This window comes from Candoia aspera, chromosome 2 (genome assembly GCF_035149785.1).
Source record: "Candoia aspera isolate rCanAsp1 chromosome 2, rCanAsp1.hap2, whole genome shotgun sequence".
Classification (NCBI taxonomy): Eukaryota; Metazoa; Chordata; class Lepidosauria; order Squamata; family Boidae; genus Candoia; species Candoia aspera.
The window spans coordinates 46,610,769-46,627,704 of record NC_086154.1 but is presented as its reverse complement, the minus strand read 5'-3'; the positions used below and the strand labels follow the sequence as shown (position 1 = coordinate 46,627,704).

At 39.7% G+C, this 16,936-nt stretch overlaps 1 protein-coding gene across 1 annotated transcript in view; it reads left to right on the top strand.

Moving 5' to 3' along the window:
- NCKIPSD (NCK interacting protein with SH3 domain) overlaps positions 1-16,936 on the top strand; it is a 98,214-nt gene that overhangs the window by 34,411 nt on the left and 46,867 nt on the right. Inside the window, exons 2-3 of the mRNA XM_063291723.1 lie at positions 11,537-11,649; positions 13,309-13,504. Coding sequence (XP_063147793.1) covers positions 11,537-11,649; positions 13,309-13,504 — 309 coding nt within the window. The remainder of the gene's footprint in view (positions 1-11,536; positions 11,650-13,308; positions 13,505-16,936) is intronic.

Here is a 16,936-nt window from a genome sequence, read left to right as displayed (position 1 = left end):
CATTATTTGCCGTCTTCATTCTTCCATTACCCGCTGTTTTCTGATGTTATTTGGTGTGGTTAAGAAATATATCATTTTGGAAATTGTAGATTACGAGGTGCATCATATGGAAGAGCCTCTGGGCAGGAGAAAACATTTGCTAGAACCTGGACAAAGAGAAACGTAATTTCTGATAATATTCTGAGTTAGGTTACAGTTAGAACAGCAAATATCCTGAAAGCTCCATTTAGGGAAATAGGTATGCAATACAATAGTTTGCATGTCTTGTACTGTAGATCTTTCCTGGCTAGTTTCAGAGTAGTGGCATGTCCAATTTAATTCCCATGTGTGGAATTCCAGAGCTCTTTTTTCAGAGTAGAGTTCAGCCATAGGTACAGTATATCTATTTTTCCCCTTAGATGTTAATAGACATTGAGAAATAACTTTATGATCTGTGTCTGTTACAGTTCTGTGCAGATGTCCAAGTATAACAAGAGACCTATATTTTTGATGACTTCTCAAGAGATGCTTATCAGAGACAGAGAGTCATGTCCCTCAAAGAGGGTCCTATCAGTATTAGTGATATGTGCCATGAAAGAACAGCAAACTGTTAATCTATGATTGTTACTATTATTTTGCTTTTTACTACTAGGGAAGAGGGGGTGGAGCTTCTGAGTATTTCTGCAGAAAGAGAGCGAAGTCATTTAGTGGGTTCAAGGCAGAGGACAAAGGACTCCACATCTGTGCTGCACCAGATTGCATTTTTCTTAACTTCAGATGACTTGAAGCTGCCCACCCCAGCCCAACCCTCCTTACACAATTGCTCTAGGAGAGCCTTCTTTTCCAGTCCTGTGTGAAATACGCTGCCTTCTACTTAATGCCTTTCAAACACCAATGTCTCCATATGTTTAGGGGCATTTTTTTTGTCTCACCTGCTTAGCAGAGGTAACATGTTTTCACTCAGTTTTATGGAAGACGGATCTGCCCAATCTACAAAGAAAAAAAGGTCTAACTGAAGCATTTTCTGGCGGACAAAAGACTTCTGTCACATAAGAAATTGAACTGATTTAGAGGTATGTCCTTAAAAGGTTGATGCAGGTGAATCATATGTGTTTTCAAATATGGCTAACTGCAAAGAAAGGATAAGTGGCCTATTTGAGACAAATGGGGGCTCAGGAACATAGATTAAAGAAATCAATCAATCAATCAATCAAGGTAAGGGAAACAAAGCTATGGTACTTCTCCACCCTTATTGCATTTGCGGCTGGCCATCTTGCAGCCCTGTTTCAGGTGACACATGCCCTCTTGGGTAGAGGGGGCTCAGAGAACCCTTTGAGGGGTGTACAGAATAATTTGTTCAGCATCTGTCAGGCAAAGTTGCTCGAATTCACTTGCAGTTGGATGTTGGCCTTGTTGCAGTCCAGGGGAGATGCCTGGGGAGGAGTCTTGCCTGGTTATCTGAGAACAGTTTGAACCTGTTGGGCCTGAGGAAGTAGACAGAGTCCTTAGGACTGTGAGCTTAGCCACCTGCTCTTTAGATCCATGCCCTGCCTGGCTTACTAGAATGGCCCGGTGGGTGGGTTTTAGAGGTGGTGAATTCTTTGAGTGAGGTGGTTGTTCCTTTACCTCTTAGAGAGGGCTTGGTTTGCCCCTTCCTCAACAAACCATTGCTGGACCCCACTATGCTGGACAGTTTTTGTCCAGTATCTAACCTCCCCTTTCTGGGGAAGATGGTTGAGAAGGTGGTTGCACAACAGCTTCAGACGACCTTGAATGAAGCAGATTATCTGGATCCCTTTCAGTCATGATTCAGACCCGGGTGTCATGAGTACTGATGGTGAGCAGGAGCGGGCCCCTATCCAGGGGGGAAAACGCATGCGTAGTACTGACGAGTTAAGCAGCCATTCAAAGAGACACAGATCAGACCCACCTTGACTTTTGGGGTTTATCTGTCTGGGTTTTTCCCACACTTCTTCAGTTTGTTAGGATTTTCTGTCTAATGTAGCAGTAATAAAACACTAGAGATCTATTCCTTGTCTCAGCATGGTTCCTGCTGTTAGGACACCGGGTATGGGTCAGAAACAGCATTGGTTGAGATTTTGGATGATCTCTGGCAAGGGCAGAATGGGGGTTGCCCCACTTGACCTCTCTGCAGCTTTTGATACCAGTGACTGTGGTATCCTTCTGGACCAGCTCAGAGGATTGGGGGGAGGTCGCTGGGTGAGCTCATCTGTTGCCATGGAGTGAGGTATCATCAATACACCGATGATACCCCATTATACATCTCTGTCCCTGGTGAGTTAAGCAATGCCATGGACACCTTATCCCGGTGCTTGGAGGCTGTGAGGGTCTGGATGGGGAACAACAGGCTTCAGCTGAACCCTGGCAAGACTGAGTGGCTTTGGGTTTGGGGGCTTGCCGGTTACAGGCCTATGCCATCTTTGGTGCTGGATGGGGTTGTACTGCCCCAAACAGACCCAGTGCGCAACCCGGTGGTTCTGGACTCATGATTCCTCAAAGAACAGATGGCAGGTATTGTGCACCAGTTGCATCTGTTCCTAGATTGGGGGGCTTTGCTCAAGGGCATTCATGCCCTAGTCATCACCTGATTGGACTACTGTAATATGCTTTACATAGAGCTGCCCTTGAAGAGTATCTGGAAGCTTCAGCAGGTACAAAATGCAGCTATGCAGGCACTTATGTGTACCTCTAGAACAGCACATGATACACCTCTGCTCCGCAAGCTGCATTCGTTTCAAAATTTTGAAATCATTTTTAAGAATAATTTGTTTGCATATATTTTTGTCAGAAGGTGATGGTCCCAAAGTAATATCCATTTTAGGGAATAGCTCCATGAATTTCCTTAGCTAACATAGTCGTATCTTATAGGAGAAGGCAAAGCTGTGTCCTTTAGATCAGAATGAAATGAATTCAGAGAACATCTCAAGGTTTCTTTAAAGTTTGTGCTGATGTCTTTAAATTTCACAATGACAGCTTTGTAGGGAGAGTGCAAACTGCTCTGTTGAGCCCTTCAATTCTCTTCCGCTTGCTGTTAAGAGAATCCTTGGGATTTGGATCTCTAGTTTACCATTTTCTTTGTACATTTTTTTCTCACATCTATCTAGAAAAGAAGTGTAACTAGTGGCACTTTCTTTTTTGTTTCTCCCTTGAGTGTCAAAGAAGTGCCTTTCCCTCATTAGTGCTTTATTAAAATACACATAGATTTACTTATGTACCTCATAACTTGCAAATGGTATTTAGCTGCTTTCTCCATGTGGGAGTCTTCATAAGTACACAGCTTCGCCACTGGTTTCTCTGATCCCTTTCTCTCCAGCGCCTGCCTCCTCTCCCTTTTTGCAGCTGGCCATTTTGGTTGCTGATAGTGGGGTTGTGTGACGGCAGGCAGCTTTTCTTTCATAACTATGTGTTGATGTTGGCTATCAATCAAGCAGTGAGCCAAGTTTCAGCTTGGGAATGAGCTCATTTTATTCTTCCTCTCATTTCCTTTCCTGTCAAGTCCATGCAAGTGTCTAAGAATGTAGGGCAAATACCACAGTTCTGCGAAGAACTGTTTCCTGCCAGTGTGGCCTTTTGTATCCTTTGTCTCTCTGCTAAAACTGAAAAATAATATATCCTTCTGCATTACTGTGCATCCATCCATACTCTTAATTTGCATGCAATGGATTTTGGGGTGATGGAGTAGAAAAAGAAGATGTGGCTTTGTAGAGAAGCTGGAAGAGGCTTTATATGTCATCTGACTTAATCTAAGTGCAGGATACTAGTTTTTAATAGGCCATGGAAGCCTTTCCATTACATGAAATGGTAGGCTGCGTTGAAGATGTAAAAGCATTTCTGTGTTTGAATGGAGGTAGTATTACTAATTTCTTTGAGCTTCAGTGTAATGAACCAGTCCAAATAAGATATGTATAATCTGTTAGAAAGTGAATTTTCAACTAAAATCTCATCTTCGCTATTGGCAATATGGTTCTACCTGGTATTACCCAGACAGCCACAGGAAGGAAAAGGCTCACTAAGACAGGATGCTACCATTTGTATAGGTTTATTTCAACACAGAGTTTTTGAAATTTCTTTTCTTTACCACCAATCATGATTAGCAAGGTAGAATATATACATGACTGTACTGAGCGGTTATGCATGTATAGCTCCCATAAGTGTACACCCAAGAAGTCTACTACATAAATGAACCATCAACCCATCAAAGGAAAAGTCAAATATATTTAATCCAGTTTATTGGAAAAGTGGTATGTTCAGTTGTCCTTTGTGAGTTAGCACTGTGCACTTTGTGCCTTCAGTTTATCACAGCAGTGACTAGGGACAGCTTAGTATTTTAATTTAATATATTCTAATTAATTTTAATTAATGTTTAATAATTATTCACTGCAGTGATATATTTTCCCCATAAGGGAAGAAGCCTGAGTGCATTAATCTTTGCAACACTGAGTTCCTTCTGCCTACTTTTTGGTTTCCAGCTATTAATTTTGGAATTGATGCTTAATAGCCACTTTTATTTGGGAATGAAGGAAGAAGAAATATAGGAGAAGGAAGTTGAAAACTGTTCAGGACATCTTATTTGAGGGACTGCCTCTTCCCAATTATGTCTGCCTGTCCCATCAGGTCTGGCAGAAGAGGTGTGTTGAGGGTTCCATATGCTAAGCTGCTTTACCTTTCTGCTGTGTGGAACATCATTCTATCCCCCCTCCACAAGGTGAAGCTGGTCCCATCCCTGCCAACTTTCCCTAAGTCCCTCAAAATGCAAAACCTGGTGGTCTCAAGGGAATGATGAGTTGATGAGGTGGCTCCATTGTTTGATGCTCTCTCCTTGCTTTTTAATCATAATAGTAATGTTTTTAATTGTCGATTTTTAAATATATTGCTATTTTGTAGTTTTTTATTGTACACCTTCCAGAGTCACATCTTGTGTGATGGACAGCCATATAAATATGATAAGTAAACTTCAGAAACAGGGGAGAGGGAAAGAGGATTTAGCCTATAATGTCCCTCTACAGGTTGTGGAACCTGTTAGTTTTTATATAACCAAAAGGCAAAGCTCTAGTGATAGAAATTTGGCTGAATTTAAGTGATTTTTTTTTTTTTTGGCCATAGTCTCTCACAGAACCCCATCAATTTCTAGGGCCCCACAGAACTTTGTTTGAAAAATCCTGTTCCACATCATAAATGAGTATCTTTCTGTTTAAAATTAAAAGCCTGGCTTGGGAATTCTCAGCCTTTGTGGTGCTGTGATCACCTAAAATAATTAATTTGTGTAGCCAACCTCACTGCCTCCTAATCCCGCCCCCATGAATAAGACTGCCGCACTCTGACAGGGCTACCACTCCATCAGCCTATCCAGACAGAGCAGAAGAACAGTAGGATGTGTTCTTCTGCTGCGATCCACAGGGAGCTAGTTCAAGACCTGACCAGCCATGAGAAGAGGCCAGAAGCTCCCTTGAGTTGCTGGTGCATTTCAGCAACTGGTCTTTCAGCTCCCGAGCCTCCCTGTAGAGGAGAACAAAGATAGCCTGGAAGAAAGTATGCAGCAGCCATTACAAAAATATCAGCTTAGTCTGGAAAGGCAGGAGGGGGTGAGGAAGAAACCCAAGTTTGGCCTGCTGGGATTCTCTTGAATATAAGATGGAGGGAGGGAGAGAGAAATCTGTCAGGCTTTCCAAAGTCTGTTATTATAGCATATATGAATAGCGTCCTAGCATTTCTTGTGGTGTCTGTCTCCTGACCTGGTCTACCTCAAAGGGCTGACACTCCCTGGAATGTGCCATATAAATTTGTTGAGATAGAGGGAGGGACCGTCATGGCTACCTTTGTCATGCTCTGCCAACAGAACCAAGACTGAACAGCATCCTACTGTTCTTGGGAGGTGTGATAAAAACAGCTCGAAGAGGCTGTTGTCCTAAGAGCCAAGGGATTAGACCAGGGGTCCCCAAACTCTTCAGCTCATCAACCTGTTCATGAAGTTTCAGACTGTTCATCAACCCCCAAACCTTTATTATGTGAAAATAATTTAATAAATACTACTTTAACTAAGAGTACTGCAAAGACCCCTAGCCAATTATCAACCCCTTGGATAGTCCCATCGACCCTTGGGGATCAATATTGCAGAAATGCACTGGCTTTCCTATGGGCAGACTGTGGCTGCTCTCTTCACCCTTCTCTTGGTAGGGTCTCTGGCTAGCCTCCTCCATAGCACTCAGGAACAGTTGGGAACTGTTGCGGGAACTGTTGCTATGAGCATAAAACCTGTTAGAAGGACAGCCCCACTGAATGCACAGCCTGCTCCCGCACCAGCAGAATAGCCAAAGTTCCCTGTATCCAGGTAGTGAAAGAGCAGATGCAGCCCCCAAGAGCTTGTAACCCACAATTGGACAAGCCTACCCTAATCAGTTGTGTGATTTCCATATAATTAATTGCTCCAAACAATTTGACAGTGTCTGTGGAAGCAATGTGAGATGTACATGTATGCATCTTGCCTATCAAATGTAATTGCATCAACTCTAGGGAACATTTTAAGCTTCCAAAATTGAATTGCACTAAATTTCTTCTCATACAGACTCATACTCTGAATACATATCCAGATGGGCCAAAGTGATTGTGACTCTGCACTGACTGTTGAGGTGATGGCTACAGGAAAAAAGGGCCTTTTCTGTGGTGGCTCCCTCTGTATGGAATCTTATTCCCCCAGAGATAAGATTGTTCCCCACTGTAACAATTTTCTGGAAGGCTCTGAAGGTGTGGTTCTGTCAGCGGGCCTGGGGACTCCAGGCTGATATGGAGCCAATTAAATGGCTAGTTTTGAATATGTTTGCTTCTGCTGCCAGGTCCTTTATTTGTTTTTAATCTTGTAAGCTGCCTAGTCACTATGTGTGAGTTGAGTGGCCATATAAATTTGTTTAACAAATAAGTAAAATAGAATTTCATGCATGAACATAAGTGCTGGCTCCCTCTGTGTACCACTAGATTCTCATCAGCATTTTCCCAGACAAGTCAGGAGTATGAAAATCCTTTTTGTTTCAAAAACCTGCTGCAGTAAGACGGTTGTGATATTTTAACTGTGATTAGTTTCCTTAGTTTTAAGTGTTGTCTCTGAATACTTGTAGTATGCTTAAGAATTAGCCTTAAAAAAGGATTCTGTTTGCTTCTTTGGTTATTACTTTTACACTACCTTTCTGTTTAAATTATTACAATGTTGCACATCAAATCAAAACAGAGGATACGAAATCATGGTTTCAAGTGACCATGTTTTGCATTAACAATAAAGAAGGATGAGACTTGTACCAGGCCAATGTGATTTTGGCAAATTTCCTCATCTTTTGATCTGCTGTGGTGATGACCTAATTCTGGAACCTTTTAACTGGAAGCACTGAAGGAAGTGGCATTTTAGAGCTAGGATAAAGCACCGTTTTTGTGTAGTTAATGGGATATTTCATTTAATATTTGCTACCTACAATTAAAATTTAATTGGGGTTAAGACAGCAAAGCAGGTTTAGAATGGGTAATGGTTAAATATTGTGTCTGCATGGGTCTACTTGGTCATTAAAAAATCACCTGAATGTTTGTTTGCTGTTCTTGTTTCTTAGCTAGCCAGGGAAGACATTCAAATTGTTCTTGACATGTGTGGCACGTTACTGCAAAACCCCTGCCTGAATATAAGGAGCATCTTGCTTTTAATTCATTACGTGACCTTTGAAATGAAACAGCTTTGGATCTGTGCTGTTTCCCTTAAATTGGGAGAGACAAGTAAGGAGCGGGGTATTATTGTGCTTTATCTAGCTTTCCCAAAGGAAAGGAAAAGCTTGGCTGGAAAGGTAAATTTTTCAGGAATTTGTCATATCTGTAATAAGCCCATTGCCTTAAATATGTAAATTGCATGCACAGCGCATGGCTGCAGCCCATCTTTGGTTCTGTCAGCACAGCCCATAAGATCCCATTTGTCTAGAAGAATGCTCTTCTGAAAGCTATGATTATTCTAGACTGCTGAACAAGTTCTTCGATGTGACTGGCATTTAAACAACCATGGTGTTTTGAAGAATGACACTTAGAGAAGTACTCTGCAGGAGTGATTTTTTATATATATGTGTATTGATGGGAGGGAGGAAATGGGCGAGAGAAAAATGGTTGGGGGTTGGGTTGTAGAAAGGATTATGCTATTGCTAAATACCGCATGTGTACAGAAACAAGACAGCCTTAATTTGAGTTGCCCCTGCCTCCCTTACTATATTGTCAGCAAATCTAGGACAGTTTTTCCATTTAAAAGGTAAAATAGGGGAGGGGGGAATCTTCCCTTCAGGAAAATACTGTATTTTCCTGAACAGTATCAAAATCTGAATCATCTGAAGTCTGAAGACTGTGAGCAATGACTGCAAGGGGAAGGGGAATTTTATGTGAAAGGGATGAAGATAGCTGCTTCAAAAATACTGAGGAGCACCATGAATGCCTGAGTATACATTCTGTGAGTTTTATTGAAAATGTATAAGTGTTATGAAGATAAACTCTCCTTCTAGGTGCCAGAAAATGAACATCATCTTCTCAGTGATGATCTAAAGCAAAAGTCTTAACTGTGGAGATTTAGAGACAAAAGAATTTTGTTTGCTCATATTTTTGTAAGGGAAATTCAAAATTGATTCAGTTCTGCAATTTCACCTATGCTGGCTTGTAAAAAAAGATAACTTCTGTACAGTAAGTGCTTGGTGAGTGAGGCATCTTTGAATTCAGTGAAACTCATGTCAACTCATATGATCAACCAGTGACTGCTTCGACCTCTGATAGTATTATGAAAACATTCTATGAAAATGATTCCATGATAAGAATCATGGTTACACATTATGCCCATAATGGGGAGAAACTTTAGCTGCCATATAGAAGCTCTGCTGGGGTGCTGTTCTAGAGCTATTTATGCCTGTTTTCAGAAAGGTAACTTTCTAAAGAAGTAGTCATGTTAATATATTACAGGAAAAACAACCTTGTTTTGTGGCCACTTAAAGGCTAAGGGTATTAAGGGCATTATAGCACAGTAAGAAATTTACTATAGCCATGAATCAACTCTGTGACTAAAGTCATGCAGTATAGAGGAACTTCTGCACCCAGTACTGATGGTCTGAGAATTAGATAAAGGCCATTAACAGGAGGTTCTTTAAATAATGCATTTCTGTCTAAAATAACATTGCTAATTCAATCTAACAGGGCATAGTCACTTGCAGAATGCAGTGTTCATCCTCTATTTCTGTTCTCATCCTTAATCTCTTTTGAATAGGTTAATATTGGCTTGAAAAATAGTCATTTCAGGCCATTTTGCTGAAGTGGGAGGAGGATTAGAAAGCTAGTTGGATCTTAAGTTCCCATTTTTACCCTTAATTCTGAAAAAAAGGTGTGTGTATGAAGAATCACACTGCCAAAATTCGATGGCTTTACCACTGATGTCAGGATGGCACTGATGTCAGGATTACCATTCCAGCCAATGTCAGGATGGCTGGAGCCATAAATAGGTACTTGTGGCATGTGGGTTGTCCATCTCTGATATGATCCTTCACAGTCTGCTTACTAATATATCTCTTGAGTATCTGTGTGGTAAACCTGTTCTCATTTTGGGTTCCTTGCTCAGATTAAAAGGAAAAAAAAGTTTAAACGAAGAAAGAACTACCATGAAATGGAGCGTGGCCTTCTCAGTAGAGCATCATTTGCCACTCCGCTGCCCTCCAGATATATTAGGCCAACTCCCATAATTTGGCTATGCTGGTTAAAAATTTGGGATATTTATATCCAATATATCTGGAGGATACTTGGATGGGGAGGGCTACTGTAAAATACATCATTCTTGAAAATGATAAAATTTAGAAAGCATTTTTTTAGCGAGCGGACAACTTGTGCATGTACCTTGTTGTTGCTATGGTTAGCATTCATGTTTTTGTGGGTATGGTAGATACATTAGATGACAGATTTATTTTTTCTATATTTTAAGAGCTGTATGTTAGTTAAGTTTTAAGAGAAAGGATAATACCTTTTTAAAAGATGCACTGTGTTAATGTGATAATAGTAGCTTTGGAGGTATTCTGTGCATATTATTTTTCAATGTGTTACAGAAACACAGCTCTTGCTCAAGGAAATTTCAGTTTAAGTATTTAATGAATGAATCACTGCAATAGAGATAGTGGGAGAACCAAGGGAAACCTAGATGGGATGATCACTAACACAGATATTTTGAATACCTTAATTGTTCATTTTAGCTGATATCCCTGAGCTGAAATCAGGAATAAAACATACGTATATATTGTTCTGGAGAACGGTGTATGTAATTTGATCTCGGTCTTCATGGAACAGTTATAGTATCTCATTATAGTGTAGAATGATGATGTATAGCAGCATGTGAAGTTTTGTTTAGATAAACAATGACATATCAATCAAAACAATGTTTTATTTTTATATTTTGCATGGAAGTTGCCTTAGATAATTTCTTTCAAATAAGAGAAATAATGTGACATTTATATTACATAATGCTTTCCAAATTTTATTTACTGTTCTTTGTTTCCTTTCAACCTTATTTTTAGTTCAAAGCAGTAACATTTACAGTTAGCCTAAGAAAGAGTGTACAGTACTGTAATTAATTCACTTCAAGATATATTTAACTCTCATAAAACCCTGCTGTCTATAAATTATGGGGGTTGAACATATCTGTCTGAAACCAAATTGGGGAAGGCTGATGGTAAGCCATGGCTGGAGGACCTTAGGAACTTCAGTGATTAAGATCTACAATGATACTTGAAGGCAATACGAAGAATAATTACTGTTCATTGTTTCAATATTAATTTGGGGTGTAACTAATAATTTGGTATAAAACATACTGCACAAACATTATACTAGCTGAATGGCTTACTTTGGAGAATAGTTATCACACCCTCCAATTGCCTGGAAGTATATACAGTATGTACAATTCTAGCAGCTAGATTTTTTTCATGGCTCGGATAAGGATAGAATCTAGCCCCTTGGCTTTTCCAGAAGCAAGCAGTGATAGCAGAGAGAGATGAGTGTAAAATTATCACATATCTTACAATGAAGGTGGAAGAGTCACTATGGCAATTTGAATGTGAAATTGATCTGAAGAGCTGCTTTGTACTTCTGAAGTTTTGGTATTGATCTTCATATAATGAATTGCAGGGACTCCAGGGCCTAGGATGCGTGAGTGGAACTGTGATGTATATTCCTCTGCTGTCAGAGCAAATGTTTTTTCTGTTCTACCAATAAATCTTACACAGACAAAATCCATTTTGTATACTGAAAGGGAAAAAAAGCACCCAGTTCATCCTGTTTATTTCAGAAGAATGTCTAACAAATGCCTTTATCAAGTAGTAAATGGAAATAGATTTTGTTATAAATGAATACTGTGGGTTATGGCTATAAAAACATGAGCATGTTTCAGAGGCTACCTGTGAGACAGAATTAATGTGACTACATTTGTCTATCTTATATTGTCATTTATAAACCTTGATGGGAAGATGAATATGCTTAATGTGGCATATGTTGTGTTCCTTAGGTGCTAGAACAAGATGTGGTTCTGCAGTCTATTGACAGAGCTATTGAAGCTATTCATAATGAGGCAATGAAGAATGGAGGAAAATACAACTTGGAACAGAGGGATGTCCTCCAGTAAGTAAAATGAACAAGGACTTTCAGGACAATATGAAAATAGTTATCTGAAAACAAATGCGATTAAGACTTGCAGTTACTACTTAGAATCATGTTAGGTATTATAGGAGATATTGAGCTGGATCTCTCATTCATCGTTTCTAAACGTAGCACTTTACTCAAGTCACATGGTTTGGTGATGTCTCTATTTTTTAACTTCTGGTTCCCCACTAGAGCTCCTTTGTTTCCAAAGGGTTGAATATTGATTTGCAGACCAGTATCGAGGTTTATGAAGGCATAGCATAATTCTCATAATTTGGAAGAGTGGAAAAGCAGAAGAGGATGGTATTTTAAACTGAAGGAGATCATAGCTGAACGAATGAATGAATACAAACTAATTTAAGCTAAAAATCAAATGTGATTTTTTGATGACTTTGGGAAAACAACTGTGTTAGTGTATTGCTGAAAGTAGAGCACTTCTGTCATTAAATGTCATAGTCATTAGATAATTTCACTAGATTAGACATTGGAATGAGGAAGATTTCTTGTCCTGATGTGAATTATTTTGTGAAATGAGGGAATCGGGGAGTTGCACAGAGTGTGCATATAATCAATATAGAGAAGAACAAAGACATTGAAGATGTTTGGCATCTAAGAGAACAGAAAAAGATTTGTAAGAAAGTTTAAGAAAGTCTTCATTTATTCCTGGTGTTCCAGTAGGAACTGTTGTGTTTCAATGCTTGACATGGAAGGGGGGGATTTTAATTACCCCCCCAAACAGAGAGGGAAACATGGCAATAAAAATAATGGTCCAAATCCTTACCCTTCCTATTGCATCCAGTAAAGTACAATGTAAGAAAGAAGGCAGTAGTTCCCTGAAAATACAACCAAAGAGAGTAAGAAGTGAGGCTGAATATGGGAAAAAAAAGAAGGATGAGGTACAAGAAAGCTCTTAGGTTATACAGAGGATTCATTGATTAGAGCAGAAGAATGTGGAGCTATTGGAGTATCATTTTTGCTGTAAATGAACTTCTCAGCATGACTATTAAGATTATGATATCACTAATTCAAAAGTCCCCTTATCTGAGAACATGGTGACTTCCTATGGAGCTAGATGCTCTGTAATATAAAATACATGTTGTTTAGGGAGTGTTCAAATACTTTTATATACCAGATTAAAGAATTACAATTAGTGGAAAAGATAAAGCCAAGTTAGCCTTCAATATCAATTTATCAGAATACTGTGATGGTGAAATTGTAAATTGAACCTCTATTTTAAAAGTGGTACCCTGAAGTTTAAAAGAATCTGTGATCCTTAGATACTTTTGCAGTCCAGTTTTCATCAACCCTGAATAGCCATGCTAGTTTGGACCGAATCGTAACATTTGAAAAACCACAAGATCTCCATCTCTGTTGCATTCACCCTTTGTAGTTGAATTTCCTCATAGGTCAATAAGGAGCTTCTTAGTTTTCTTCGTATAGATGTAGGAAAAAGCTTGATTTATTCCTTAATTGAAAAAAGATTCCCATTCTCCTCTTTTGGAGGAGATGGGCGGTGATGAAATTTGACTGACAAATAAATACATACATACATACATATTTCAGCTCATTGTATAGTTGAAATGTTGGACATTCCTGTAAACCTGTCTTCTCAATGTGATTATTTTGCTATGTTGTCAGAAAGTTGATCCATCATCGGAAGGAAACAGTTTCCCGCAAAGGACACTCACCATCCACTCAAGGAATGACCCCATCCACCAGTGATCACCATCTGGACCTAGCCAGACAACCCAATGGTGTCTGCAGGACTGGATATGAACGACACCACAGTTTGCCTAACAAAGACACCCAAGAGGATGAAGGTGGCCTTTACCAGGTAGTCCTTTTGCCATATTTATAAGTCCCCTCCTATTTGCTCTAGGCATGCAGAACCTATGCCTTGGCTGGTGTTAAGTTGTACTGTTGAGTAAATGAGTAAAAAGTTGTATTTTACTGGAGTGAACATCTGTCGATAAATTTTGTAAACCTTGAGACCCCATGGATTCTTTTTGGGTATAGAAGTTCACCTACTAGCTACTGTTTTGAGAGTTAATGGAAAGTAGTGTTTTTATTAGTTTTACAATCTAAGACCAGTCAAGGATGAATGGCAGAGATGATGTGTTCTTACGTTGTGATTATTGCAGCTGATGAGTCTTGCAGAATAACTATTTTATGTTAGTCCAGGCTGGGGTGGTCTAGAATTTCATTTACAGCTTTTTAAGTATCTCTAGGAACAGGAATTTGTCAGTGCTGATTAGCATATTCAACAGTCTCACAATACACTTTTAAAGAATTGAAAATTTATTGCAGGAAGAAATGTTTTAGTATGCTGCTGCTTATTATCTTACCTTTCTTCTTCTGCCAATACTCTCCAAGCCTTAGTTAAATATGGAGAATTTAACTGATTTATCTGTTCTTCATTAGGATAACTGTATGGCTGAATTCTGAGTGCAGTAATTCCAACTCATCTGAGAGCACCTGGATGGGAAAGACTGCCTTACATATGTTTTGTTGCTAATGTTAAACTAAAAACTGAATGCAGAAAATGTGAGATATAGACAGAGCTTTATCTGAGCACAATCATTTTCCAGATATGTATTTGTTAGGTTCTGAAGATAATGATATAGCAGGGGAATCAATCCCCCGAAAGGACAAGGGTATGTCTTAGTTAAATGAAGACAAGCTCTTAATGTTGTGGGGAATTGCGCAGGGGTGTGGGGAAATTAATGTTGGTGGAAATTGATGGTACAGGGCCTGTCACCTTCCAAAATAACTTCTTTTTTGAGTGTTGACATCTGCACCCAAGAGAAATAAACTCATTTAGCCTTTGGGTTACGTTTGGAAAAGAAGAGGAAACAATAGAAATATTTCTCTATGGACAGAAAAATGAACAAAAGAACACCTCTGCCCATCTCTATACCCCATCATGATCCTTTCGTATCAGTGAAGCTCTAGCAAAGCATAAGTGCGTTGACAAATAATGGGAAGACCATTTCCCATAAACTAGTTTGTGAAGGGTTTATGGCCAATCTCTTTTGAGTGTATTCCAAATAGAATGTGCTTTGCACTATGGTAAAGAGATGATGTACTCAGAATCATGGTGAAGATTGGAAAAATATATCTTTTGAGGTGTGTGTGTGTGTGTGTATGGGCGTCTGTGTGCACTGATGATATAATATAATGATTTTTAAGCTTCAGTTTCTTCCCTCTAATTTGAAAAGTGATTTCCTGGCTTTAGGCTTAGTCTTCACAGTTGTTTCCTAAATAGCCTGTTTCTGATTAAATTAAGTACTAATTGCTTCTGAGAAAAAGAATATGAAGGACAACAAATCCCATTTTTCTGTTAAAATAATTGAGACAGGGTAGTAGGATTTGAAGAATTCTGACTCCTTAGAGAGTGTGTAGCCTTTGAGGCAAATGCTTGTGTCCAGATGTTTTGACAACCCAGGGAAGTCTTAAGAAAGGACTGCTGTGGAACTAGGTTTAAAATACATATACTTTTGGACCAGTGTGCATTTAAGCTTCAGCAAAATACAATTTGTATATCTGGGTATGTTTGGACACTTCTCCCTCCCTTCCTCCCAAAGAGGCCTTTCTGGCTCACAGAGATGTGATAAGACTGAAATTATAGATTCTTAGGTTTGCAGCAATTTGAGAGTATGACTGCTGATCTGGTCTCATAGGTGAAGGCTGCTGGGTTGGCAAAAGGAGAAGGAAGATGGGCAGGGTGAAATGCTGTCCTACTCCAGTGTTCCCCTTTTTATTATTTTATTAATTTATTTCATTAAATTTAAATTTAGACTCCAAATGACTCTGGGCAGCTTACACTTTAAAAAGCAAAAACAATAAAATAGAAAAAAAGAATCATGTACATCCAGAAAAAAGCATACAAGCAAGCCAAAAACAACCAACATGGACTCAATAACCACTCTGTCTCAAGGCCTGGGAGAACAGCCAGGTTTTCAAGGACATTCAGAATATCAGCAGGTGAGAGCCATGCGGATCTCTGGGGGAGGCTGTTTCAGAGGGCAGGTGCTGCAAGAGAGAAGGTGTCTGATAGATCAGGGTTCCTCAACCTTAGCAACTCTAAGCTGTGTGGACTTCAACTCCCAAAATTCTGGGAGTTGAAGTCCGCACAGCTTAGAGTTGCCAAGGTTGAGGAACCCTGTGATAGATGACACAATTTAATCAAAGGCACCTGGAGCACACCCATTCTGCCCAATGTTACTGGACAGGCAGAGACCACTGGAGACAGGTGATCCCTCAAATAACCAGGCCCTATGCCATGAAGTCCTGTTTAGATCAGCACTTTGAATTGTACTTGGAAGCCAGCCAGCAACCAGTATGGTTCATAAAGCAGTGGAAACCCATGAGCATACTATGGCATGCCCATGGCTGCCTGTACCACCGCATTCTGGACCAGCTATAACTTCTGAGTGATGAGGGTTAAAAGCAGTAAAAATCCAACATTAAAAGATGACCTTGCTGAGGAAGAAGAACTACACCTTCATCCACTACACCTACCCAATAATTAGTGGGGCCACATATCATCCTTTTCTAGGTAGTGAATGCATTTACAGGAAAGAATCAACCTGAACGCTCCCAACCCAGATATATATAATTATAAATAAATGTTGCATTAATATATATACTGTTTCTGGGTAAGCAACTCCAAGTCACTAAATCCAAATGGCTCAAGAAGAGGGTCCCAGCTGGCACACTGGCCATAGTTCTGTAGGTATGCTTCTTGCCTCAGCCATCATTTGCAAACCATGACAGCTGTGGTCAAGGAGAACTCCCAGAGTGCAAACCTGCTCTTTTGGGGTACATGCTGCTCCATCCAAAGCAAGGCTCACCTCCATCCCTGAATCCAACTTTCTCCTTACCAGTGGCACCACTATCTGTCTGGATTTAATTTCATTTTGTTCTCCTTCATCTGTCCATTATCAAGTTCAAGTATTAAAGGGTACCGATTGCTTCTGTGGAATTAGATAAAAAGAAGCAGTAGAGCTGGGTGGCACAAGCATACATTCCGAAGTTCCAAATAAATTCCAAATAATCTCCCATAGGTTCCTGTAGGTGTTAAACAAGAGGATATGATAGAGCTTTATGGGACACCATAACACCACCATCTGTGTAAGTCCTGACACAAAAGACTGGAATCTCTGCAAAACAATTTCCCTAAGGCCTAACTCTGCCAGAGGTCGAACTCCACCAGAAAGATATCACAGTCAGTGGTATTGAAAGGTGCCAAGAGATGCAGGAGAGG